At 43.2% G+C, this 26,940-nt stretch overlaps 1 protein-coding gene across 1 annotated transcript in view; it reads right to left on the bottom strand.

Moving 5' to 3' along the window:
• The window catches only part of LOC141739534 (chloride channel protein C-like), a 139,680-nt gene that overhangs the window by 2,476 nt on the left and 110,264 nt on the right, over positions 1–26,940 (bottom strand). Inside the window, exon 17 of the mRNA XM_074577000.1 lies at positions 1,385–1,533. Coding sequence (XP_074433101.1) covers positions 1,385–1,533 — 149 coding nt within the window. The remainder of the gene's footprint in view (positions 1–1,384; positions 1,534–26,940) is intronic.

The raw sequence follows: 26,940 nt of genomic DNA, 5'->3' as shown, positions 1-26,940 counted from the left end.
AGAAAAAGGTATTCAAACACTCAAAGAAAAAAGCAGGGATCTTCTCTGGGGCCTTGAAATATTAACTGGCACTGACTAGGCTGTGTCCATGCAACAGAATAGCAGTTCTGTCCTCTAGAAAAAACTTTTTCCTGCTTCCCATCTTTTCCTTTTTATTTTCTTTTTTATTTGTGGGAAATTTATGCGTTTTCTGAAGAGTTCAGAAAAAGGAAGCCGGCTGGTATTGGGAATTCTGATATCACAGCCGTGGAATGCCACACACTTATTAGCCAAGTGTTTCCATCCCTTTGTATACATGACTCTTCCCTCAAGCTAATCATTTTCATAACCTTTTGCCCTTTCCATGGCATCATAGCTATTTAGTAATACTTATTTTTTTTCCCATCTTGTAAAACATGTGACCCCATTGCCTTGCTAGTTTGTGGCTGATCCCCACGTAGATCAACTCAAGAGTAGTTCACACAGAGTCTGTGTTCTCTGATATACTTCCTTCCAAGTATGTTAGTCAATACGCGCAAATGCTCCCTAACAAAAAAGACATTCAAATGATTAGGAAGGAAGAGGAGGTACCACAGCTTTTTAAAGCTGTTGTCTGGTGCCTTTCGTCTCAGGCCCAGTCTCACAACTGAATTTTCTGGAAGAGCTTTTCTCTTTTGAAAACCAGTGCCTTCTGGGCTAATACTGGGAACATGTACTTGGCACCATATCCAACATAGGGTTGTAATTAGCAGCCAGTATAGCACTTCTGTTGACCAAACAACCAGCTGCGTTTATTGCTGAGGACCTATTCACAATATTACTATCTATTAAAATTAGACATTATTGTAAGTGCTATATGGTGTAGGCCGGATAAAGTTCTATTCTCTTCCTCATGCCCACGCACAAGAACCATGAACACTACCTAAAGTGCCAATATTCATCAACGAGTTAAAGACTTTCTTTAGAGAAGAGCAGAAAAGATCCAGCTGCAGCATTTACATCAGGAAGAAGACTGAAGGTACTTTTATCCTAATCCCAAATGTAGAATGGCATGAGAACAATTTTTTTCACCATATGTATTAAAATGGATGAATGTCCAGAAGAGTTGAATCAATTAATCAACTTAAGTGGCTACACTTTCAGTAAAAGAAAACTATGTTGACTACTGACAGTTGAGAAAGCATCTTTTAAAGAATAATAACAATTTAAGAGTATAGTTTGTATTTTTTCAGATCCTGGAAAATCCATACTAAAAGAAAAACTGATTTGAAATATGCACACCTAATTTTTTACCAAGTCCAGAATTCTGTCTGCAATAGTACGTGCTATACAACATCTGTTTTGCCAGGAAACTCCAGGAGTATACACCTTCCATATTTCAAATCAGAACGGAAGTGTCACAAACCTGCCAAAGCTCCATGTGGTGCCATGTGGGTATCTCAGAAGCTTTGTGCTTTGCAACTTCTCTCCTCTGCGTGGGGGCATCTGCAATCTCTGCCTCTGAGGAAGGTCCTCTGTGGCTTCTACTGCCTCTAGGAGACTCATACAAGGGATCTGAAATTCAGAAGCATAGTTTGTGAATAGAATAAACCAAAGTAAAACTCCTATTATCTCTTTAGTGCATTGGATTTTCATAAGTGTGAAAACTTTCTTAGAAATCTTACAGACTAACAAAATGTATAGAACGAAGTGTAATACTGACCCTTAGTCCTTCTTTTAGCCTTGAACAGAAAAAGTGAAGAAACAGTCCATTTGGGAAAGCTTACGACAAGAAATGCATTTCTAAAATGTTTCTAAACAGTCTGGACTTTACAGAAATTCTGCACTCCCTGGTAACCTTGTCTTGGTGATGAGTCCCTTCTTTATCTATTAGAAGTCAGCCCTACCACAGCAAAGCAATCATTGGATAGTCATTGATTATGTAGTGAAATCAATGCAAATGCAATAATTTTCAGGTGAGTGAAAGAATAACAATATAATAAATTAAGAAATGCAATGTTTGGAAGTCATATATAAACGTGGAAACACTGCAGAGAATATCAGCAGTAGCCAAACATCAGGAGGAGCACAGGCTAATTAAGCAGAATTTAACACACGTCCTTCCCTGCCTGTATGGGATCTCAGGTGTTAAAAACGTAGTTTTCAATCAGGGTGCTGGTGCTGCTGTTGGGATTTGAGGTTAGCAGTTCAACTGTTAAATGTCAGCCCAGCTTTCACAGACTTCTTTCCTGAGAAGCGGGAAGAGAAAAAGAGAGTTGTGGGGAGGAAGCTGTAAAGAACAAGACCTGCGTTCTCCTCCAGGATGTTCACACTGTATGACACACTGCCCGCAGCATTGCTGCTAGAGACATTCCTGAGAAGCCTGAAGGAATGCAACAAGTGTCTGGTAAAATATGCAAAGATCTCTGCAAGATTCAGGCCAAGCACTGATTTTTTTTCTTCCTGCAACACTGCTGCCCTTTTGTTAGTTTGATGATAAACTGTAGCCATTCTTCTCTGGAGGATCACAGCAACATAAAGGCGGTTTAGACTACTCATCGAGTATGGGAAGCCTTGGGTAGGGAATGTGCCGTACAGGTTTGTGTAGCACCTCTCCCCCAGCTCCAGAAGTTGGAGGGGAAGCCATACAAGACAGTGTCACAAACCTCTTTAGTATGCTTGGTCTTGTCTATCCCTCATCCACCACCAATGCTAACGCGGCAGATCTGTCCAACTTGGAAATCCGAGTTCAAAAGCCTCACCACTCTCTCTGCTGACTTCTATGCAGCTGCTAAGCTTGTGCTTGATATGTTTATGTTAAGGATTTGCTGTAAACAGGGCTTATTTTGCATAGCTGTCGGAAAATGACTCCCCCCATCCCCTTTTCAAAAACGGGCAAAAGACCAAATATTTCTGTAAAGCTTTTAAAATCCTATAGTCTACAGAAAACCTTAAATCTTCTATACCAAAATTGAACATTTGCAGAGAAAGCAGGCATTTTTCTGGAAAAATGTTATATTATTAAAAATGATGAGTTTAAGAGCATTCAGATAATTCTTATCACTAAACCCAACTAAAAACTGAAGAGAGCGATTCTGCATGAATTCTGCAGCTTTCAAACGGTTATAGGTTCCTTTAAAGATTTGCCTAACAGAGGCAGTATAGTGTAAATTCTTAGTAGAAAAGAGGATTAGTAACAGTATTGCGCACACTGATGAGTTTGTAATGTACCTCAAATTTATTTTGGTCTCAGATCCAGCATGAGAAGAGAAAGAGCTTGTAATTTCTTGATGAAGTAATTTAGTGAATGGGGGGCAAAGAAAGTAGTTTAATGACCGGCTTAAGGAATTTATGTGACGGCCATGTAGTTCTTTTATCCTCTGTTACACAATGTGTTCCATTTTTTTATGTCTAATGCTTCAACACAGTGTGTCACATTGCTAAACCCAAGATAATGCGGAAGACCCAGGGTCTGCGACAGAGAATCACACTGCAAATGAATGAATTCCTCCTTTGCTGTTTGGGATGGGGACTGGTAGGCACAGCTTTTCCCAAGTTTTTTTCACCCTGAACTACGTAAGTGTATTTAGGCATTTTCCAGCAGCCAATACAGTATCGCAGCAACACTCGCACTGGATGATACTGAAGGACTCCAGAGACAAGGTGGGGAATGGTTTGGGCTGGGCTCAGCTCAACGCTGATGTGCCTTTCTCTAGGCAGTCAAGAAATCTGATGATGAGGGCCACACGCAGAGCTCAGTCAGACCACCTATAGGGATGCTATATCACCTTAAGAAAATGCCACAGGATAATCCAAGGCCACAGGTGGCTGGAATCTCAGTTTGAATCTACTCATTGACGTCATTAGGAACATTCATCTCCAGCATTGGTGAATCTGGCTTTCTTTAACTCCGAGACCTGCAGAAACATTTAATAGCCTTTTTGACATTTCTGGCCCATGGTTACAGCACTTATTCTGAAAGAAAACTGACCTTTTCTTCATACAGATTGCATTCAGAAGCTCTTGTTTTTCAAGGATTGAAAATCACAGAAGTGGAACACGGGAACAGGTTGTTCACAGAGGTGGTAGATGCCCCATCCCTGGAAACATCCAAGGTCAGGTTGGACGGGGCTCTGAGCAACCTGATCTAGTTGAAGATGTCCCTGGTCATTGCAGGGAGAGTGGGGCTAGATGACCTTTAACTATTCTATGATTCTATGAAGTTGAAAATCAAGGACAAGAAGTAATCCGGTGTTGTTACCTCTCTTCGAAGACCGCATTTATCTTTTAGGCCAGAAAAAAATGAAGAACAAGACATAGGTGAACCAAGCCCCTTTACTTCTCAGAGAAGATTACATGGGAATTCAAATGTCCTGGTATAATTCACAGATTCCTGAGTTCACATGAACAGCAGCAAAAGAGGAATATTGCTCCATATCCTGTAGAGAGGAAATGAAAGGTATCAGGAAGAGAAGAATGTGCTGTGTGGTGCGAAAATGCTGTTTTGATTCCTGATGCTAAACATCTGCCATATTTTTGTGCAGAATCACTTGACTTAGTGAGAGAATAGCATCTTCAGGATTGTGCAAAGCCTATTCCAGACTCGAGCTGTCTGAATTGGCAGCTGTGGGAACACCCACAGGAAGCATGGGACCCTGGAAGAAAAAGTGTAGGAGTACATCCTGTGGGGATAGATAAAAGTCAGAGCCGGGCTATGGGAACCTCTTCAGAACAAACATGCAAATACAGTTTCGCAAGTCAAAGTCCCAACTGTTTGTTTAGGGATTTTTTTGTTATTTGTTGCTTTTATTTGGCTTTCACAGAACAGAAACAGAAAAAGAACCTCAGAAAAAAGATGAATGAAATCAAAACCTTAGATGTTTTCTTTATTGTTTGGTGTGAGCTCATGTGCTTCATATGCAGTGCCACGGCTTGCTTTTTTTGCCTTGCAATAGAAAAATGCCATAACATACCTATTTCTGCTCCACCGAGTTTGATAGTCTGTCTCCACACACAGCCGATAAGAGTAGCGCTAGAGCAGAGCTGCCCGTAATTTCTTCACTGTCACTGGTTCACGGACAAATGCCTTCCCTCATCCATACAAAATCTTATTACTACCTGCTATAAAACTGATTGTGAGGAAGAGTAACGGGAAAGAATTCCATCCATTTATTAATTATTAAGTGCTCCCAGTCACTGAAATCAAGTAGAAATTGGTGTCATGCAAACAGAAGGCTCACCATTAATACCGACAGGTGACCGAGACACTCTCTGCCATAAGAACACAGGATCCCTTGTACTCCCATCATCACGGTAATGTGCTCATCTTTCTTTTTACCTTTATATGCCTTGCTGAATAAAGCTAGATGGATTTATTTTTATCTTACCTGGATGACAGGTAAGATTTTCATTTAATATTTGTTTCTGATATTTTTCTCAGTCTTTCAGCCAACTTTCTGTTATTCGTACAAATTATATTCTGCCAAATCCATGCCCATGGATGGATTACACATTGTGTCAATTATTATTTCCTTTTGTGTCTGAACGTTCCTAATTCCTGTATCACTGAGAAGGTTGAAAAGGATTTTTAAAGTTGGGTTTCTGCCTGCTATTTATTATTTCTTGCGTGACACGTGCTGTATGTTCTCTTGTTCTTTTTACTTTCCTGAGTAAATAATCCTAATCTTTTCAATTTCTTCCTATGAGGAATATGTTCTCTGTAGTTCTCTGATATTTTCACTACCTGCCTGGAGTTTGTTGCTAGTTCTGTGCTGGTCTTTTTTTAGATGAGGTTACTGAAACCAAATGCAATAATCAAAATGAGGACATGGCATCTTAGATGCAGCATGTACTACTCTCCATGTGATTGTCTGCCCACTTCTAACGTGCAGTCTAAAAAGTCATTTTTTTCTGTCGCACACCCAGAACAGACATTCACTGTGTTGTCCATGGTGACTCCTAGGTCGTCTTCTTTCCCAGGAGGTTACTACTACAGTCAGAACCCATTCATATGAAAGAATAATTTAAAGTGTATTTCCATGTCCTTCTGTTGTTAGTTTCTTTAAAAAATAAAAAAAAAAAGAAAGGAAGAAAGAAAGAAACAAATAAACCACCAGCTCAGTAGAAGTTTAAAGAAGTAAACATTTTACAAGTTATCATGCAGTGTGGAGAATTGGTGACCATCTCTCAAAGCGCCTTTTGATTCCCCAAATGCTGATGGGAAATATTCTGGAGGCACAAATAGACTGCAGATGTTGGAGAATACATCTTAGAATTCTGCTGAACATATTACCCTACTGGGAGGCTGTTTCGAGTCTCCGGGGACATTCCTTTGAGAGCCCAGCTGATTGTCTCATATTGAAACAACATGTCCGAGATACATTCCAAGTAAAAGAAAATAGAACAGGGGTACTCTGACCAAATATAAATCATGGGGCTAAAGGGCAGTTTATCTGCCTTCTTTCTACCATTCCTTTTCTCCCCCAATGAATACTCCCCCCAGGGAAACAGACCACTGGGTAAATGACTGCCAAACATGATGACTCAGACATTAGGCACTGTCCCCAAGTGCTTCACAGATGGTGTCTGGATGGGAAACCCAGAGCTTTCGGCACCATAAGCCTTGCTACTTTTTTTTTTTTTTTTTGGTCTGTTTTTGCAAATTCACTGCAGCATTACTTCTGATCTCATGTCAAGCCCTTACAGCACTGTTGCCCCCCACAATGAATTCTGATCCTGACCTTATAACAACCGATGTCATTGGCACATAAAAAAGATAGGAGAGAAATCCTAGCAGACCTAGGGGAGTGGGAAAAAAAAAGCTAAAATAAACACGTTACTTAAAAGATTATCTCGTGTCTAATTGACAAAAAAGAATACTAGCATACATTTAAAAGGAAAAGAGTCTGCTGTAAAAGACAGGCATACTGTGAAACAGAGTACATGAGCACAATTGCGTAATAGTAGGTACTATGAAAGAAAATGTTCTCTATACAGTTTTTATTGGTCTGCTTCTTTTTGTGGAATCCTGTTTGTTTCAGTAAAATCCTGTTCCTTTCGGTTTGCTTTATGTTCCCCAAAGCTAGCACATCTTGGGATGCACATCTGGACATGGGCAAGCCTGAAAGCAATGGCAAATTTCTGTGCTTCTCCAGTACTGCATGGTCACATTAGACACTGGAAAAGTCCTCCATGAAAAAAAAAACACCAACCATTTCTCCTCCCATGAAGAGAAGCTCAAGAAAAGCCCTGTGAAGGCCTGCAGATTATGCACAATGAATCAAGCTATCACAACCATAAACAAAACTTATCATGGGAAATGTGAAATAGCCCTTCCTCTCTCTCTCATACACACATGCACACACATGCTCAGGCACACACAAATCCAGCTGCAAAGGATAAAAAAGGAGGAATTGCACATTGAGAAGAACCAGGTCCAGCACGTATTTTTTTTTCTTCCTCTTCTTCCTCTCTGGTTTTTTTTGAAGATTTACCACTCTTATCATGCATAAAAAACAAAAGAAAAAGGAGAAATAACTAGGTATTTTGCGGGGTTTCATTGTGTTTCAAAGATATGTAGCAATTCATTTAACTTCTCCAATTTACACAAATTCAGCTGAGTAGTAATTCCTTTTAAATCAATGGAGCTATCTGAGCGTGTGTATAAAAGAGAGAAAAATCAGACTTTTTGCTTCCAGATTCAAAGTAAAAGGTCCCAGAATCAAAAGCATCAACTCTTAGGTCAGCTAATTTCTCTGTTATTTAAGAAGGAGCCTCTGATAAAAGTTGATAGCATTATACAGAGCCAGTCTCCCCAACCCCTGGCTTTTATGAGCTGCATGAACTCCTGCAGCACTCTGCCTGGTGGACCAAGCCAGGGTTACAGACAGAATCACAGAATCACAGAATCTTCATGGTTGGAAAGGACCTTTGAGATCATCGAGTCCAATCAAACAACCTACAATCTCTGCCACTAGAGCATGCCCTGAAGTGACACATCTAGACGTTTCTTAAATACCTCTAGGGATGGTGACTCAACCACCTCCCTGGGCAGGCTGTTCCAGTGCATGACCACTCTTTCAGTAAAGTAATTCTTCCTAATATCTAATCTAAACCTCCCCTGCTGCAACTTCAGACCATTTCCTCTGGTCCTGTCATTATTCACCTGGGAGAAGAGGCCAACACCCACCTCTCTTCTCTCCAACCTCCTTTCAGGTAGTTGTAGAGGGCAATGAGGTCTTCCCTCAGCCTCCTCTTCTCCAAGCTAAACATGTCCAGCTCCCTCAGCCTCTCCTCATATGACCTGGTCTCCAGACCCCTCACCAGCCTGGTAGCTCTCCTCTGGACACGCTCCAGCACCTCAATGTCCACCTTGTACAGAGGGGCCCAGAACTGAATACAGTACTCGAGGTGAGGCCTCACCAGGGCCGAGTACAGAGGCACGATCACTTCCCCGCTCCTGCTGGCCACACTATTCCTGATACAAGCCAGAATGCTGTTGGCCTTCTTGGCCACCTGGGCACACTGCTGGCTCATGTTAAGCTGGCCGTCCACCAGCACCCCCAGGTCCTTTTCTGCCGAGCAGCTTTCCAGCCACTCAGCCCCAAGCCTGTAGCGTTGCTTGGGGTTGTTGTGACCGAAATGCAGGACCCGGCACTTGGCCTTATTAAATCTCGTACAGTTGGCCTTGGCCCATCGATCCAGCCTGTCCAGGTCCCTCTGTAGAGCCTTCCTACCCTCAAGCAGATCAACACTCCCACCTAGGTTGGTGTTGTCTGCAAACTTACTGAGGGTGCACTCAATCCCCTCATCCAGATCATCGATAAAGATATTAAACAAAACTGTCCCCAAAACTGAGCCCTAAGGGACACCACTGGTGACCGGCCGCCAAGAGGATTTCACCACCTTGGCGTTCCTCACTTGGAGACAGTCACTTGATGGGATGCTTCATAGCCATTACACCTGGAAAGACACACTTCTTAACAGCCAGTTGGTGAACCGCTACAGAACCAACGGTGTAAATCAGCAGAAAACTAGCCAGGTTTCTAAAATGTGCCTGGCAGGCAGTTTTCAAGCTCTGCCTGGTTTTGGAAGGAACTTTGTCAAAATTGGACCCTCTCCACAAAGTGCTTTGATGTTGATGAATCGGTAAATTCCAACAAAAACTTGTTTAGTCAGAATTTTTCTGACCAGCTCTACTTCCTCCTTCTGCCAAGTCTATTTACTAATTCTCGAACTTTCTGCATGGCTCCAGGCGAATGTTTTCTGCCAGGACCATCACGGCTGGAGACCCCTGTGCTCAGGGGTCTGCAGGCACAGCTGACCCCAGGCACTCGCCCACTGGGGTCCTCCCCTTTCACATCCTCACACGAGAGCAGCCCCATGCAGCAGCACAGCTCTCCGCCTCACTCTCCATCCATAGCACAGCTCCAGCCAGACCTGTGTATCTTGGGAGGCTTTGTCATGGTGATTAAAGTACCATTACCCTCATTTTACAGGAGAGAAACTGAAGTGTAGAGAAATAGCCAGTTAGAAAGTGTCACAGCCAGCAATGTGCACTCACAGCCCAGAAAGACAACCACATCCTGGGCTGCATCAAAAGAAGCATGGCCAGCACGTTGAGGGAGGTGATTCTACCACTCTACTCCGCTCTTCTGAGACCCCACCTGGAGTATTGTGTCCAGCTCTGGAGTCCTCAGCACAGGAAGGACATGGACCTGTTGGAACAGGTCCAGAGGAGGGCCACGAAGATGATGAGAGGGCTGGAGCACCTCTCCTATGAGGACAGGCTGAAAGAGTTGGGGTTGTTCAGCCTGGAGAAAAGAAGGATCCGGGGGAGACCTTATAAAAGCTTTCCAGTACTTAAAGGGGGCCGACAGAAAAGTTGGGGGGGGACTCTTTATCAGGGAGTGTAGCAATAGGATGAAGGGTAACGGTTTTAAACTGAAAGAGGGTAGATTTAGATTAGATATTAGGAAGAAATTCTTTACTGTGAGGGTGGTGAGGCACTGGAACAGGTTGCCCAGAGAAGTTGTGGATGCCCCATCCCTGGAAGTGTTCAAGGCCAGGCTGGATGGGGCTTTGCACAACCTGGTCTAGTGGGAGGTTTCCCTGCCCATGGCAGGGGTTTGGAACGAGATGGTCTTTAAAGTCTTTTCCAACCCAAATCATTCTATGATTCTGCGATTAAAAGAAGGCTCCCACTCCTGATGCTTGGCACCATATGGAGCCCAACAGTTAGTAACATCTGTTCACACGTTTAGATTCATGGCTACTGTTGTGAACTTGAGTCCAGCGTGGATGTGGATGAGCCTGAGTGTAAAATGGGGAGGGAGGCTGGGAGGGAATAGGCCAAGATTATATTAAACCGTTTCCATCCCGGGCTTGCAAAAACAATGCACTGCACTGGGACGAGGTGTTATTGTCTGCTTTTAAGTGTACCCTCCCTTTCAAGTTTTTCTTTCTTAATAAAGTATCTGAGGTCATGCTATTGTCATTAGAGCTTGGCGGGTGCTCAGCAGCTGTCACCGTGGCAGCAGGAGTGTGCCTGGTGCCAGTCCCCTTTGTCACGACAGCCGCAGCAATGTAAGGAGAAGGGCCTTGCAGGATGCAGGACAATACTGGGAAGGAAAAGGAGGGAATCCTCGACCTTGGGCCAGGGCCTGGTGGCAGACTATTGAACCCTGCGCGTCTCGACAAACCACAAGGAGTAAAAAATTCTTGGAAGCTGCAAAGGTTGCAAGTGAAAACAAAAGATTCTATCGTGTAGGAAATAGAACAAAACGCAGAGAAATTTGTTTTGTTTTCAGAGATAAAATAAGCAAATAGCACTCTGCTAGGGTCAGGAGTGCTGCGCCCTGCATGCAGCACTCACGGCAGGGAGGAGAGCAGAAAAGCTGGGGTGAATCTGGAAGCAGGTAGGAAAGTGCTCCGTAGCTTTCCAGATCTTGCACTGCGGGCAAGGGACTCCCTCACCAAAAATAAACGACGATGACGCTCTCTACTAGAATCTAAGACATAAAATCATCTATCCAAAAAAAACCCTGATGATGTAATACAATCAAATAATTGTCTTTTGAGCCCATAGTGGAGGCAACTGATAGAAGCAAATGAATCACCGCTACTGAGCTTTGCTGGTTGGGCGATCGGAAAAGCCCAGTGCGGGATAATTGGCACTGAGTTCCTTACACTTCAGTTAAAGCAAGAATAAAGCCTGCACCCGTAAGTGGCTGCAGGAACAGACACTGAGGATGGTGTTATTGGTCCATGTAGACTTGTTAACTTAATAAATGTTTCACAGCTGACACGTTGGAGCATTTTGTCCCCTTTTTTATTTGTGTTTATATCAGCAACACCCAGAAAAGTGGCCTTGACTAGGAGCTCCTTAGCTATTTCTTTCCTGCTCGCTTCTGATCTAAGATCGGCTCCAGAAATACCAGCAATTCCTCACCCACACCTAGTAATCAGTGCAGCCTCTTTTGCACCAGAGATCCCAGCGTACTCTGTGTGCACAACTTTCACAACTTTGTGGGTGTTCCTTTAGGACAGGAAGCAAAGAAATAAATCATATCCCAGTGGAATTGCCAGTGGAGCTCTGAGCTGGTGGGACGCTGCCCAGGCTGCAATTTGGCTGGGATGCCTGGGCCAGCACCCCTGTATTTTGAAAAATACCGTGGCGCTTTGAACGACCGCAAGTGGCCAGAACCTCAGCTTTATTCCTTATCCAAAAGAAAAATACCTTTTGGAGCAGAAAAGCCCCGCAGCGGGTGAGCAGGACTCACAGTGCCACCTGCTGAAGCACCAGGGCTGCTCAGAGTGGCAGCTGACACCCCTTTGAGAGGCTGGGGAAGACCTGGCTCCATGGCCGTTGCAGTCAGCCCGATATTAGCACCAGTTTGTCCTGCCCAATTTCCTAATATGTAAAAATCTCCCCTTGGAAAAAAAAGCACACCTTGGCAGATGGCAGGGGGAAGGCACAGGATGCTGTGGCACTGTGGGAAGGTGTCAAGGGATGGGGTTTTGTGACGTGAGAAAGATGCTTGCCTTTCAGCAAAGCTTTGGGTCACAGCAGCCTCCGTGCCAGCAGCCAGGCTGGTTATTACCCTGAGACAATACAACTTGTTCTTTTTCTTTCTCAGTAATTTTACAGTTTCCAGCCCCAGCTGGAGTCCTTTGCTCCCCTCCTCCCCACACTCTAGCCTGTGGATCCATTGAAAATAGATGCTGGTAAAGCTCCCTCATACTTAAAAGGGGGCGGTTAATTGCAACAAAGGACGCATCTTTTAACCAGCTCCTTTTGCCTTTTTCTTGTCTTCTCCCTTGTCAGTATGGGACTGCTAGCAGCTAAGACCTGAAAAAAAGAGCACCTGATAGAGAGTTCCCCCCATCCCGACAGCGTTGTGTAGTCAGTCACCAGCTCCTAGGAGCTCACATCCAGGAACAGCAGTAGGACTGACCCATCAATTCCCCGACAGCAGGTGCATTATTCCCCTGAGCTATTTCCATCACAACAGCCCTCATGTAGAATGTCCCTCTCTGGCATGATACCACTACCTGAAATGATACAAAGCATCTGAAGAAGGGGAGAGTGTCCCTGATGCATTCAATAACAGAGAGGAATGACGCCTGGACGTGAATAAACAAGGCTGGTTTTGTCTAGGCTCACGTACTGTAAGCCTTTCAAGATAAAACCTCAAAAATGAAGCAAGAAGGTAAACATACAGTATCTTGCCTGTGAGGATAAACCAATCGCATGGACAATCTACAGAATAGGCTGGTGCAGGGAAAGGGGGAGTCCAGTTGGTGGGCAACAGAGACTTTGCACAGTCTGAAATGACTTTGGGAATGTGTGTGTGGCATGTATTTTTCCAGGCATGCCAACAGCAAAGAGGTTCACAAGGTACTCACAAATCAGCCGTCCTTTCCTTTGTACCCTGGTTAACCTTATTTATGCTTACCATCTTTTCCACTTCTTTTTACATTATTAGTAATAAAAAAAGAGGGGGAAAAAAAAACAGTTACTCGGCTGCTCATAAACTCTTCTACAACCTTTCTGTCGAGAAGAAACAGAAGGGGGAAGGGACGAGCAAATGTGGCATTGGCTCTGTGACTGTGGTTTTTGTTTCCATAAACCTTAGAGCACAAGAATGCATGAGATATTTACACAAATCTTTCCACAATTCCTGTGGCCTTTGGGAGCATTGCATTTGCATGACTTCACCACTGTGGCTGGTTTGTGCTTTCTCAGCAGCATTGCCTGCAACAGGGAGCAATCCTGGCCATTCCCAGTAGTTCTCCCTCTCCCACCCTCAGATACGATCACACCAGTGCATGTTTAATACAAGCTATGTTAATGCAGGAGTTCCTGTCCTGCTTGTTGTCCAGTTTCCCAGGGATGGTACAGGAAGCTTCCCAATTCATCTCATAAATACAAAAAGAGAAAAATGTTATACTCAGAGAAAGTGGTGGCCATTTAGATCTTGAGGGAAATATAAAGGGATATGAGAGGGAGGAGGATGCTTCTGAAAGGTTACTGAAGCAAGGCAGAAGTTGGTCAAACATGTAAGGAAAAATGCAAAACATAGCCCAGGTTTTGCATCAACAACTCACCTGACGCCTACTTGCCCTTCATCACAGGATGGTGGGAAGCCAAGTGCCATGGAGACAGGCTGAATGAGAACTTGGCTACCTGGGCTCCGTCCTCTGATGCCCTTATTGGGAACTTCCAGCAATCACTTTGGTCTGTCTATACCTCATTTTTCTCAATCTAATAAAGGGATGTTGCTCAACCTTTATAAAATTCTTTGAGTCACTGCACAAAAAGTGCTGTGTGAGGACCGAAGCTTTTTTTTCCCACTGAATGGGAATATCGGGTCACTCAACAGACAGGCTGCCAGTGGGGGAAACAAAGCCACGATGTCTACAAAGCAAGGCAGTCTTGCCCATTCTCACTATTGCAGCTGGGACCATTTGGCTGCGGCAGCCCTGGCTTCTCCAGTGCTAGTCGATGTCTTTAAAAGGGAGGCTGCATCCTGGGTGTTTGCTCTGGAGGGCTTGAAGAGTGAGGGGAGGCTAGTGAAGGAGTGCACACGCCGCAACGCCTAAATCTCAGGACTGTTGCTGTGGACTTTACAGGGCAGCCAGGTTGCTTGAAACCATGTTCAAAGCCATGCCGCATCTCCCTTCCTCACCCTGGCTGAGCCTGCGGGAGATCCAGCCCAGAGGCAGAATAGCAGATTCATTTGCAGGAGTTTAACACTTGATATCAGAAACAGTGTGCAATGACATAAGGCAGAAGCATAACCACAGACGGCTTGTAAAAATTCAGCTTTGTCCCTCGCAAGCGAATCCATAATTAAAACTGCAACTATAGCCCATTGTACTTATCCAGCAGGAGGACTCACTCCCGCTATCACTTGAGTCAGCAAGTTTCTCTATTTACAGTAATCCTTTACTTTGTCTTTCTTTCATTATTATTAAAACAATTTTAAACTCTTTAATGTCAGCCAAATGGTGTTTCGAATTATATTTTCCAGGAAAAAAAAAAAAAAAAGACAGCTGGGTGTTCAGGGGGGAACACTTAGTTATGTTATAGTTCAGTCTGAGACACTCTGGTGACTCTTAGAAAGTGTTGAAATTACAGGTTCATGACGTACACAGTGTTGAAACTCCCTGTTACTGCAACACTTGGTCCAACACGAACTTGCAATTTCAACACTTCCTAGGTCTTTTGTAAAACTCCATAACTGACCAGAACAAATGTAAATTCCCAAAGTCTAAAGCAATGTGCTGTATAATAGCACAGAATGGAAAACCCATTTAATTTCCAGCGCTGCTACCCTTACACAGGATAATCACTCTCAAAGTATGTTTAATTTGTAAAAAAAACATCATCTAGAATTAGCTGCTCTCACAGCAAGATACTGGTCTCAAGGCACTACTGGTCTGATCCAGTACGGTATGTATTCCATATTCTTCCAACTTGTTCACTTTTTCTTTGGTGTCACAAAAAATCCAACAGGAAAGTACCTGCCACAGACTAAGCAAAGAATATTTATCAGCGACCTCCAAAATGTGCTGTCCTGGAGCTTAGCAGAGACCATAATAACAAAACGTTAAACACAGGGATAAAACCTTCCCAACCAAAGGGAAGCTGCAATTCAAAAACACAGCAAAATTCGATATTTAAAAATACACCATGGCATTATTTCAAAATACCATTTGCTATACAAGCAGGAGACAGCGGAGCAGGCAAGATCACGGCTCGCACAGTGTTTGTTTTGAAGATGAGGAGAGTACAGGATTTGTGCTCGACCTCTTCACAGGTTACACTTAGCTCATTCGGTTTCATTTACAAAAGAAACGAGTTTTCACTCAGGGGAGCTGCTGAGAAACAACAGCTTTATGCCCCGGCTCCTGTAAGCAGCTCGGATGAGGAGACTCCTCCACCTGAAGCCAGCAGAGATGCAGCCACCCGGAGCGCCTGGCAGGACGGGGGACATCCGGGTTCCTGCCCGTGCAAGCAGACAGGGGACGGTCCATGTGTGTCACCACTCAGGAACGGGGAAAGGGATGGAGTAAAACAAACCCTCAGGCTGAGAGTCCACACAAAAGCCAGGTCTCACGTGTGGGTTACGTGTGACTGGCCGGGATGCTGGCCTGCTGGAGGGGTCCCACCGCCAGCAGATACCCTCTTCAGCACTCAGGCAAAGCACCCTCCAATAGTGGAGATGAAAGGGGAATTTTAACAATACATTTCCTTTTGTTTATCTGGCTCCGTTCTGAATATTTAACGCTAATTGTAGTACTTGGGGGCAGCTGGCAAGGGGTAAAACAGAATATACGTGTTGTGTGTATTGGGCTGTAAATATATAGCCCCCTACATACCAGCTTGGGTTTCTCTGCATCAATCAAAGCTGGAATAACAGCAGAAGCAGCATTTTTGGTGTTATATACAACTACAGTTCTCATTTATTTTTAGAGAACATAATTTCTTAAGATAGCAGAGAGCTTACTTGGAAAAATCATGATAAATTATAATAGTCTCTCTTCTCTGTGACTTCTTACAGAAGCTGCTTTTTTTTGGACCGTTGCAGTGTGCTGCATACTAGGAAGAAGGTACTTACGATAGGATTTATTTGTAGCTGTGAGCCAAAATACATATTGCCTTAGACGAGAGTCAGTATTATCACAAAGAACCATGCTGACTGGGGTTTAATGAAATTGGACCTGGGTGTCAGACTTTAGCTTGGTAAAGTTAGCAGCTGGGATGAATTGGACCAGAAATGTGCTGTGTAACAGGATTTCACTGGAATTCTTGTGCAAAAAAAAAAAAAAAAAAAAAAAAGGTATGTGGAATATGTCACGCTAACAGTTGACAGTGTAGCTGCAACACCAAACATTAAATAAATAAATTCCATACGTAACACGGGCACAGAAAAACTTTTCAGGAAAGCGCCTCAGAGCTGCATAGCCTCGCGTCTATAAATCTCCATTAAATCAGTTTGAGTGGGGCGAGTGTTAGAGACAGAGCTGCCAGAAATAGCTCTTTTCCTGCAAGATGTAGAAAAGATTACAGCTGAGATTGAGACGGCGGGGTGGGGAGGGAGAGCCGGGCAGGGGTGGGGGGGTGGGAAGAGAGGCAAAGGAGGAGGCGGGGGAGCTGTGAAAGGCATCTCATAAAAGTCCCATTTGTTGGAAGGCTGCAGGAAGTGGAGGCAGCTTTGGCACACGTGTCCACGGTGCTAAATTAACTGTTAACACAAATAATCAAAGTGCAAGGCCCATCAAGCCGCTGGCGCCAGCGAAATGAGGGAGCGGGCAGGTCAGCGCTGCCTCTGGAGCGCGGCGGCGAGCAGGTGGAGACCAACCAGGGACCCGACAGGATGGAAGTGCTTACAGAACACACTGACCCACTGACAGAGGAAAACACGGCTGCACTCCTGCTTTCCACCTATTGTGTGCGGAGCCTCTTCCTTGTGTATTTTTATTTTGCATTTGTTTATTATATTTTAGGTAAATTTTTTTTTTTTTTTTTTGCTATTTTATTTTATGTCTATTTTTTTTTTTTTTAATTAATTTATTTAATTTTTTTCGGCAAGGCCCTGCAGTTGAGAGGTTGGACACCCCCCAGGGTGAGTTGTAGCACAGCTCAGCCTTTATTTGTCAGCAGCGATGGAGGAAGAGCTGAGCAGGGCAAAGGAAGAGTCACCGGGCCCAAAAGCAGCAGTTGCCCTCCAGCGCTACCCCTGGGAAGAAAAAGCGCTGCTCTTCAGAAAAGCAACATGGGCAGGGGTATTTCTGCAGGCTTTGAAGAGTCCATAACCCCTTCCCGTAGCACAAACATGATGCAGACCCTTGGGCAGGTATCAAGGCAACCCAACAGCGAGGCGCAGGAAACCACCGCAGCCCCACGCCGCTCTCTGCAGCGTGGGGGCCAGCAGCGAGGCCTACTCGCCCCCGCTGAGTAGCATTAGGCTTGTAAGCGAGCCGGGCTGCTCCTACAATCAAATTTTGACATGCTGAGGTTCACTGAAAGTCTCAAATGATCTCATTGTATTGTACTGTGGAAGCAGAAATTGCTGCAGCTATCACCCCGCTTGGTGGAAAGGCTGCCTGGTGAGCGGCTTCCACCACACCGAAACAGTCGGAGTCTTGTGCCGGATTCATCGCCTGCTTCGCTCCGCTTCCTGACACAAGACAGCCGTAAACCCACTTTAGCTGCCCGGCAAAGCCAGGTTTACAATTATTTTGCACGACCAAAGCACTGCAAAACAATCACAGTGCAATGGTGAATCAAGCCCTGGAATTACCAGGATCTTTCACCTCCTTGCCCACGTACAATACATACAGCTAGGTGCTATAATAAAGCACATATATATCATATACATGTGCTATGTACATACATATTTACATCACACACTTTGGTTTGGTTTTTGTTGGATATACATGTATTCTCTACGGGTACAGCTGCAGGCGCATATATTCACAAAAAAAACCCCACTTGCAGTTGTAAGGTGTTACAATAGAGGGCATGTATCATTGCTTACCATAAAAAATGCCCCAGAAAACAAAACACAGAAATGAACATTCGTTCTGAATCAAATTACTTACAATTTATAATTACGTATAATATTTAATGAGTAACATGATACAAAAAGTTATCGTTTCAGTGAGGATACACATCTTCAGAGCATCTCAACCTTAATTGTGCCTTTAATTCATAACTGAAAATATAAAAATCTCATATACCTTTAAAAAATTCTCAAATTTCTCTCAGCCAACACATAGTAAAATGCTCAATAGAAATATGGGGGGGATGGGTGTATAATCTTATCATAGGGCATAATCATTGCTTTTAATGAAGAAGTTACTAATAACTAAAATTACAAACAAATCCATCATTAAGTGTGGAAGTAATATTCACACATCTAGAAACAATGTTTTAGTGAGGTTTAAATTTACAGAAATGATATGTAATCTTTCCTATATTCCATAGGGTCACTTTGACATCTATCAGATACGAAGTTTGTGGTAGATCCAAAGATGTATCACAGTTGTAACAGTATTTTAGACCAGTGCCTTTAATAAAGGACATCATCCTTAGCTAACTGTGTAAACTTGAACTGAACCATAGCCAGTCGCATGATCTGTACAAAGAATATTCAGGAACTTTATCAGAAGACAAGTGATGTGATCCAAGGCGCAGGTATAAAGATTATTTGCTCATAAGTCAGTTAGATTTGTGTAGACTTCTACAGGACAGGAAAATGTAAGACCTCTCAGGAAAAGAAATGTGGAGAGAGACAGAGACGGAAAAACAGACACAGAGAAAGAAATAAAAATAAAATAATACTGTCATAGGCCAAAATTACTTATTATTACCCTTTGCCCCCTTCTTGATAAGGGTTAAACTAACTTCAGTGAAACCTTCCATGTGTAAAAGTCAGCCTGACACAGACAGAAGTTTTCTGCAAGGGGAGTGGGCAAGGTGACAAAAATCTGAGAACGGTGACTTACACCAGAGGCTGGGTGGCCCCTGTTGTATGCAGCGCTATCACGTTTACCTCTATGGACACATTATGGCCCCCCTTAAAGATGCCACTGAATGTGAGTGGGTGGGTGGGTGGGTGAGTGCACGCGTGTGTCAGAGATGGCAAGTGCTATCACAGATACGGAATTAATGGAAAAGTTATAATCACTTTGAAAAATGGAAGCCAAGCACTTCCTGAGTAGGCAGGAAAAAGGGTAATTGCAAATTTTTAAGACTGGAGAATCTTTGTTAATTGAAGAATAAAATTAAAAGAAAAGGCCCTTAAGCAAAACGTGTATGATTAAGAGCCCCTTTTCGGACCCTAAGCCAAGTTAGAAAAAGAATGTCATTGTTACAGTTTGATAAAAACTATTGAAGATACAAAGAAACCAAGTCAGAAAAACAAAGTTCCAGACATATAAAGATGAGATCGCTCCAAACACATCAAGTTTGAGTAAGAGCTAACTTGGCCCCTGTCCTACAACTCATAAATCTAGTCAAAATTTGTTATTAGAGTTTTCAGAGTATATTATAGTTAGCACTAGCTGTGTAAGGTTCAGCATAGCCGTTAAATGGCTATCCCTTTTCCAATACGCCCATTTGTAGACGCCCCAGTGTTGGGTCTGGTGTTCCCTATGCCCAGGCCTTGGAGTAGGGGTCTCCACAGCACTTGTCTACATTATCTGCCTCCTGCTTCTTGTGGGACCTGCTGAAGCCTGCCACTGCTTCATTTTGGCCTGGGTTTCCTCCCAAAGAATGCTCTGCCATGAGAAGAACAGTCCAACAGGAATTTGGGACATAACTGAGAGGAATTCCTGTGAGAAAAGATGGGCATAGGGGCAAGTAGATTTCCCGTTAAGTGATGCAACATATATTACTCTGACCCCACTGCTGATTTACACCGGTGTGATATAAGAATCACACCCTCCTTTACATACTTATATTTCTGAATTGTCTGTCCTTTCAACTGTCAAGAAGGAATTTCTCCTCCCCACTGCTCAAAGACAACAAGAACAAGACCTTCACTTCTGTGTGAGAGAGGGGGAACAAAAATTCCTGCTTCTTTTTACGAGGACCTTAGACAAAATAACTCAGGAGACTGCTGTAGATCCAGACTGGGAAGGAAACCAATCACTCCTTAACACATGGGAAAGAATGTCTCCTAGCCTTAAAGAATAAAGGTCAGATAAAAGGGGAAAGTGAGCCTGGGCCCATTTAAAAAGCCTTATCCTGGGGCTCAGAGGCTTTTTTATTTAACTAACATCTAAAAATCAGGAACCCTCCACCAACATCTGTAGATGAAAATCATAGAAATTCTCATTCCACCCATTCTTTTCTGTTCTTAGTAAGACTCAAAATATCCAGAATAGGAAATATCAATGCAGCAAGACATCCAAAACCGTAACAAACAAGGAAGAAAGAAGCAGAAAGTGTTTACCAGACACAAAGAAGTGAGTGGGAAGACACAGACAAAGTATCCTGGGCAGAGGTATGTTCTTCACACTCCCCATTGTTTGTTTAAATCATTTTTGTGTACCTTTTGCAAGCTCAGTTCTAAACTCTCAAGAGCCCAGAGTTGTAACTGGAGAACACCCAGTGTAATGTGACCAGTACTTTTGGGAACAATCTGTGATTTGACCCTTATCTTCACAAGTAAAGAATACCTAGTCTGTGGAAGATGAGAGTCACAAGTCCCACATGACACCAACATTGTGTAATGTCCACCCCTAGTGAAAGCTCTTACATATGACCCCTAGCAACCAGGCTCCTGAAGCACAGGGGTGCACGGACTGCAGAATTAGTTAGCATAGTTTGGGACAAAGGCCATCTACCAACACACTCTCTCAAGTAGAAAAAAATGCGGTGGTTTTCTGCTGCTTACTTCTGTGTTTAATTTCCTTCAGTCATTTTCCAGACAGTATCAGTGAAGCATCTTCCTCTACGGGGCACTACAAGACCGGTGGGCTCCTATAAACTACATATGTTAAAATTGGAAGTCCTCAGACTTACATTAAATCCTTCCGCTCAGCTCATCCAAACAAATGTCAGTTCATACCACACACCATCTAATGCAAAAACACTTCCAGATCTAGTTCCAAGCAAATTTTTGCCAACCTCCTTCTGACACAGCATCGTGCACCATCACTAGTTCAGACCCTACAAGCAGTAGTCATGTTAGTACTCTATGGCACCAACGCAAACTAGCCCTGTGTCCTTCTCCCAATCCCTAGGAGGACTAATTAACTCAGCTCTAGAGCTAGACTACAGCTTTTGGATCTCAAGCTAGCTCATCTGATGGTGGTTCAGGGATGTCTACGCTGCTTTACACCAGCGATATGCACTTTCATACCCCTGCCTTTCTTACGGACATGATTGTCCAGAAATGCAAAGCTCCATGGGCACAATCAAATTGTCAGATAATAAATCTAAGAACATCAAGAGGTCTGACAGAAAGCCTCCATCTATGCAACTCACATCCATGTGGTAACAGAATAAGCATGTATCTCATTCCAGCAAGTTAATAGCTCATTTCTTCAATTTCAGCTTTCTTGCAGCAAAGATGAAGTGACACTGGCACACTTGTACCAGTCCAGAACTGGAGACACACAGCATTTAGAACCTTTAGCTGATACAGAGAGAGCAAAAGCGAAAATAAGATACTCCAAAGGCAGCTCCTGTCCCGGCGCAGACATGGATGCACCCCAGGGTACACTCGCTTAAATTCTTATTTCCCCCAGGTCCTGCCAGGCTGTGAAATGTGTTTCCAAGCAGCCCTCCAAAGGCTTGAGAACTGTTTGTATTTGACCCACAGCCTTTAATGAACATGCAGGAAAACACAGCAGAACAGATTTGCTGAAGAAAGCTTTCCCATTGTTCTGAAAGGGGTAACAAACCCAGGCTACAACTTTCAAAGAATTTACAACTCCCAATTCGGCCCCATATCAGTACACAGAATGAAAAGTGAACTTGATTTAACTTTGACTTCTTATATCTTCAGCAGAAGTCCACTGAAGGTGGAGGTCACTGAGAGCGGTCACTAAGATACTATTGTCTGGAGCATTGGGTAACATACTACTCCTATGTGCCTTCAGAAAGGCTGACTGCAAACCACCACTTATTTCATATCCGTCTTTGAAACAAGCAATTCTAGAACTACTGACAAGCAAACCCCACAACTCCCTGTTTCATAACCTGGGTGTTCACCTACACCAACCTAATGTGGTTTGCTGCCTTCGGTTTCCAGGCTACGTGTGATCCTAAACTCACACAATAGGCAGTATTTAATATTGCCCAAGTGGCCTTAAATAATCCTTTCATTTTCAGTTGCCATTAATCCATGAAAGGAAAGAAGAGGCCGCCTGAACTAGCACTTTCTCAGTTTGTTCTATCATGAACTGGTTTTTCTCAATGGAATTGTGCACAAGCAGTAAAGATAGCCATGCCAGAAGTTGGGGGGGGGGGGGAAGGAAAGAGGCTTTTTACTCCTGAGGGCTTTTCCTCTTTCCTCATCGTTTTCTGCATGATATAGCTCCTCTTTTCATTGCCCAGCAGGGAATCCCAGAGGCCAGAGGCAAATTTTCCCTTTGGTCTTAGAGCATTCATGATGGATTCTTGTTTTAAGAAGAGGTTATTAGTTGTTGGCTCTTGAGTATTATATCATCACCATTACAGCAAAACTGGTCTCATTCTAAATTTCGTTTATTCTTTGGCACACACGAGGTATCTTGGGTTACACAGCTAACATCCCTTTATGCACCAAAGTCAATGAAACCCTTTCCACTGGCTCCAATGGTGCCAGATGAAAAGTTGCAAAGGTGCTGAAAAAATGATCTCTTTTGGGCTTAACTCTGTTTCCACTGGTAAAATTCCCTCTGACTTCAACAGGAGTTGCTTTAAGTCCACTGATTTAAACAGATTTTTAGAAACCGTGCAACTATTTAGTTATCATATAAGCTGCTTCTTGACAAGGAATGCTCATAGACCTTGAGGTCTGTTTATGCTGTGCTTTGTTAATAGAAGTTATCACTTAAAAATGTCTTGGCTTCTGTTTATATTTTCCCTACTTATACTATAGTTCATATAAGTTACTGTAGAAATAGCAAAAGGTACAGGATTTAGAAGAGGCATCCAGTTAGGGACAGTATGTAGTTAATTTTTTAAAACATCATAGCACTTCCAAGTTCTTGGTAAATAATGGAACATTGCTGATCCTGATCAGAAATTTTACCAGTGAGTATCTATTACCTTAAACAGCAATTTTCAGCCCCATTTTTATCTGTTACACAGTTTGGGAAAACATAACCTAGCCTCATCTCAGTACTTAACTTCCCAAGGCTCATACAGCAAGCAAAAGATTCCTTTGATGCTTTTCCAGTTTTGCAATAACACTGACGTGCAAAAAAAAGATCCATTATTCAAAAAGACTCTGTAGTAGCCATATGCATGGATTAAACACTATTTTTATAATTTTTCTTTTTTCAATAAGTTTTTGCTTAATAAATTAAGACATTTAATCATGAACAGAGAAGATCAATTTTTCATATACTTAGGGTCTGGGTAGGAGGTGCTCTCTCTTTATTTTGGTTTTTTGTTGTTGTGCCTGAAGGATTTTTTTTCCCATCCCAAAATAGTTTGTGTTATCATGTATTAACTTCAACAAGTTCAAGAACCTACAACCAGCAAACTCTCAACGTTCAAAGAAGAAAAAAGGCACCTTTTATCTTATCTGTTGCACACATACTTTTAGTTCTGAGTCTGACATCATTGCTGGCAAAACCTTCATAGTTACCAGAGAACTAACAAGTTCACTGCGGTAATGAGCTTCAAAAAGTAAACTTACTGAATCTCTGTTTACAGATGTCAGCATCGAAGAGTTAGAAAATTCAGGGTGTTACCTGATATTTCTCAGAATACTGACTTTAACTATTCCACTCCCCGTTGCTTTGCCACCTCCATTAGCTCTGGGGATGGTGTGTAAGAACTCCAATACAAATGGCCAGGTTTACTTTGCAAAGAGTTTCAGACCCGAATACAATTAAAATCAACCTAGCTGATTTCAAATTCCTTCAAGCTTGTCTGTACACTTGATATGATAAAATTAACTAGCCTTCCCTTCAGTTCTGCTCCCACCACCACCCTCTGGGACCGGAGATTCCCATATTCCAATACTTTAATTCATAATGCACAACAGAAGAGAAATGAAATGCAGGTTCTTGAAAAAATATAATTTTACCCAAATATTTCAACAGCTACTTTAAGACGTTTCGCTCATCTCTAGGTTTGCCACTTGCACCAGAGCAGGATCTAGCTATGCCAGTTAATTACTTGGATAGACCGTCCATATTTATTAACCACCTAATTTTTGCAGGGAGTGTCAGCTATTGATGCCTGATATTTGTGAACAATTGTTTCCAAAGAAGAAGCGTTTGCAATACCTTTGAGTTTTCTTTTCAAAGTTAGCAGGATGAGATCATTAAGAGAAGTCTGTGTCCTGTTATGCATAACAGAGTGCTCCCATCTGCTTTCTCTGCTTTTGCACAGTATTCCTGTTCTTACACAGGTAATGCATACTGCAGGAGCCAACAGCCAAATATGCCTTGTGTGTTGACATCCCAGCAGACGTTTGGCCAAAATTTTCAAATGTGAGCACCTGCCATTAGACCCAAAAAAAAAAAAAAATCATTTTTTGAACACCTACTTAAGTGCTGGGATCATCAGAGGTGCCAGCAAGCAATCACAAGGTTACATCTTGCGCCCTTTCCTTGGGCTGTGAGACAACCCTGTGCTCTCTTCTACCCACAGCTAAGGCAAAGCAGAAACACTCGCACAAAGGCCAGCAAAGGCAGAATTAAGAGCAGCCTCCGGGGCAATGGGGATGGCACTGCAGCAGAGCAGCAGGTGTTCGGCTCGTCCTCTCCTACCCCACGACAAAAGCTCAGTTTCTGTCTTTATTAATTTCTTTCTGAGTTAGTCACGCTTCATCTTGACTTTGTGTTTGTTTGTTTTGAGGAAGAACAAGGCAACAGCCTCGTCAGGGCTTCAGATGCTGCCATTATATGCCACAAGTGGGAAGGAACTGGTTAGTTGGTTGGCAAGGGAGCCGCTTGGGGAGGAGGGGAGGGAAGAGGGACTGCGGACAGGAGGGAGAAGCAGGATGGTTGCCACTGGGCCCCTCGAGGCCATTACACAAGCTCCCCTGCTCTCTCTAAGCAACATGACCTTCTCTGGGTATTAAATAGGGCTGTTTTGTTTTCTTCGAGCTAGGATGATTCCTGCCACGTATTTGATATTAGAATCTCTCTCTAGTGGTTTGCAAGTATTTGATCCCCTAGGGCTTGTGATGCTGGATCCACTAATGATTCACACAATGGCATTAATGTCATTCATGGATGAAACCACATTTCCTTACCCTACAGGGTGAGAGCGAGATGGGAAGACTGTGGCTAACATTAGGAAGGGACTGGGTGGGAAATAAAAATTGAAGTATTCAGGTCAAAAGACAGTGGGTGGCTAAATAAAAATCCGTGATTTCTGATCATTTTGGAGGTGGGGTGAACAATAGAGATTTCACCCTCAAATGCCTGAGGACCCAGCACTAAAAAAATAGACAATAAATGACCCCCCAAGTGAGCAATTTAAAACCATTCTCTTTGAAAACAGTTCTTGAAAACGAGTTGGCAGAACAGTTAGATCTCCCCACAGCAATGCATCATGAGATCACGTACAAGGAAACAGCAGAAGTATCAAAGCATGCTTTACTAGAGCATGCCCTTAGTTGCTCTGCTGTCTTAAACTCGGCAGCCCAGACTAGTGCCTAATGGCAGAGGCTGCGTGAGGAGCTGGGTGGACATTGCCAGCTAAATGGTGGCTCAAATCCTTCTTGCCTTTGAGTGGGAAACAGGGCTTTTAATTTTAAATTAGTTAAAGTAATCACAGCAGACTGGAAGTGGGAACTCACATTTAATTGCTAATGTGCATGCAAGTTTTGAAGAAACATTTCACACACTCATTTCCAGGGGAGCTTCCACCTATAAATGGTATGAGGAAGGTTGGAAATAACACAGGAATGTAGAAAACAACAACTTCCAGGAGGATGGAAGGACTGAGCCAGCCAACTAAGGCCGGCATGCAGGAACACCTTTACCCAAAACACAAAGAAAAAAAAAAAAAAGATTGAAACAAAAGCAAAAGACACAAAAAAAAGAAGTCCCTGAAGAAGTGCATCGGAATTATCTGCTTGGGGGAGGATGCTGAGAGGACCAGAGAATTCAGCTCAGAAACACATTCCAGAGAAATTTCCAGCAGAAAGCTCTGTTCCAAGGCTGGGACAGACGTAGGTGACTCAGAGGGCCTTCCCAGCTCCGGGGTGGAAGAAAGAGGAAAGATTTCCAGTTCCTCGCAAGAAGAGAAACAACACTTGGATCAGATACCAGCCTCACAACCAAGGTGCACTTTTTGTAATCTTGAAATGTCCAGACTGAGAAAATATACATTGTTCACTGGTTAACAAAACACAGTAACTGTCAGAAAGGGGGCTTGCATCTTGATTTGTGGATATAATTTATACGCAGGAGCGTCTCAACTCCAGCTTCAGTTTTGTGGGTGCCAATCCTACAATTTAAGGATTCGATCTCGGAGACAGCTACTCCTCTGAGCCACGCCACTGACGTAATTTCCTGGTGAAGTCCCCTTACACCCACAAATCAGGTGCTGAAATCCCTTTGTGGGATAGTAAAAATGCTGGCACAACTAACCGCCAATGTAAAATTATTCCTGAAAATGAGAGGGACAGGTCAAAGCCCCTTTAAAAAAAAACAAGTCTTGGTGGCTATGCAGAAAAGGATTATATTATGCTTAGCTAGTGCGTGGGCGTAGAGAACAAGGGACAGAGACAGTCTTCCTCGGTATGCCTTCCCCGCAGCCCCTTGTGAGGCAGAACGCATAGGCAACAT

This window comes from Larus michahellis, chromosome 2, assembly GCF_964199755.1.
Source record: "Larus michahellis chromosome 2, bLarMic1.1, whole genome shotgun sequence".
Classification (NCBI taxonomy): Eukaryota; Metazoa; Chordata; class Aves; order Charadriiformes; family Laridae; genus Larus; species Larus michahellis.
Note: the sequence above shows the minus strand (reverse complement) of the source record. Positions and strands in the feature narration are given on the sequence as shown.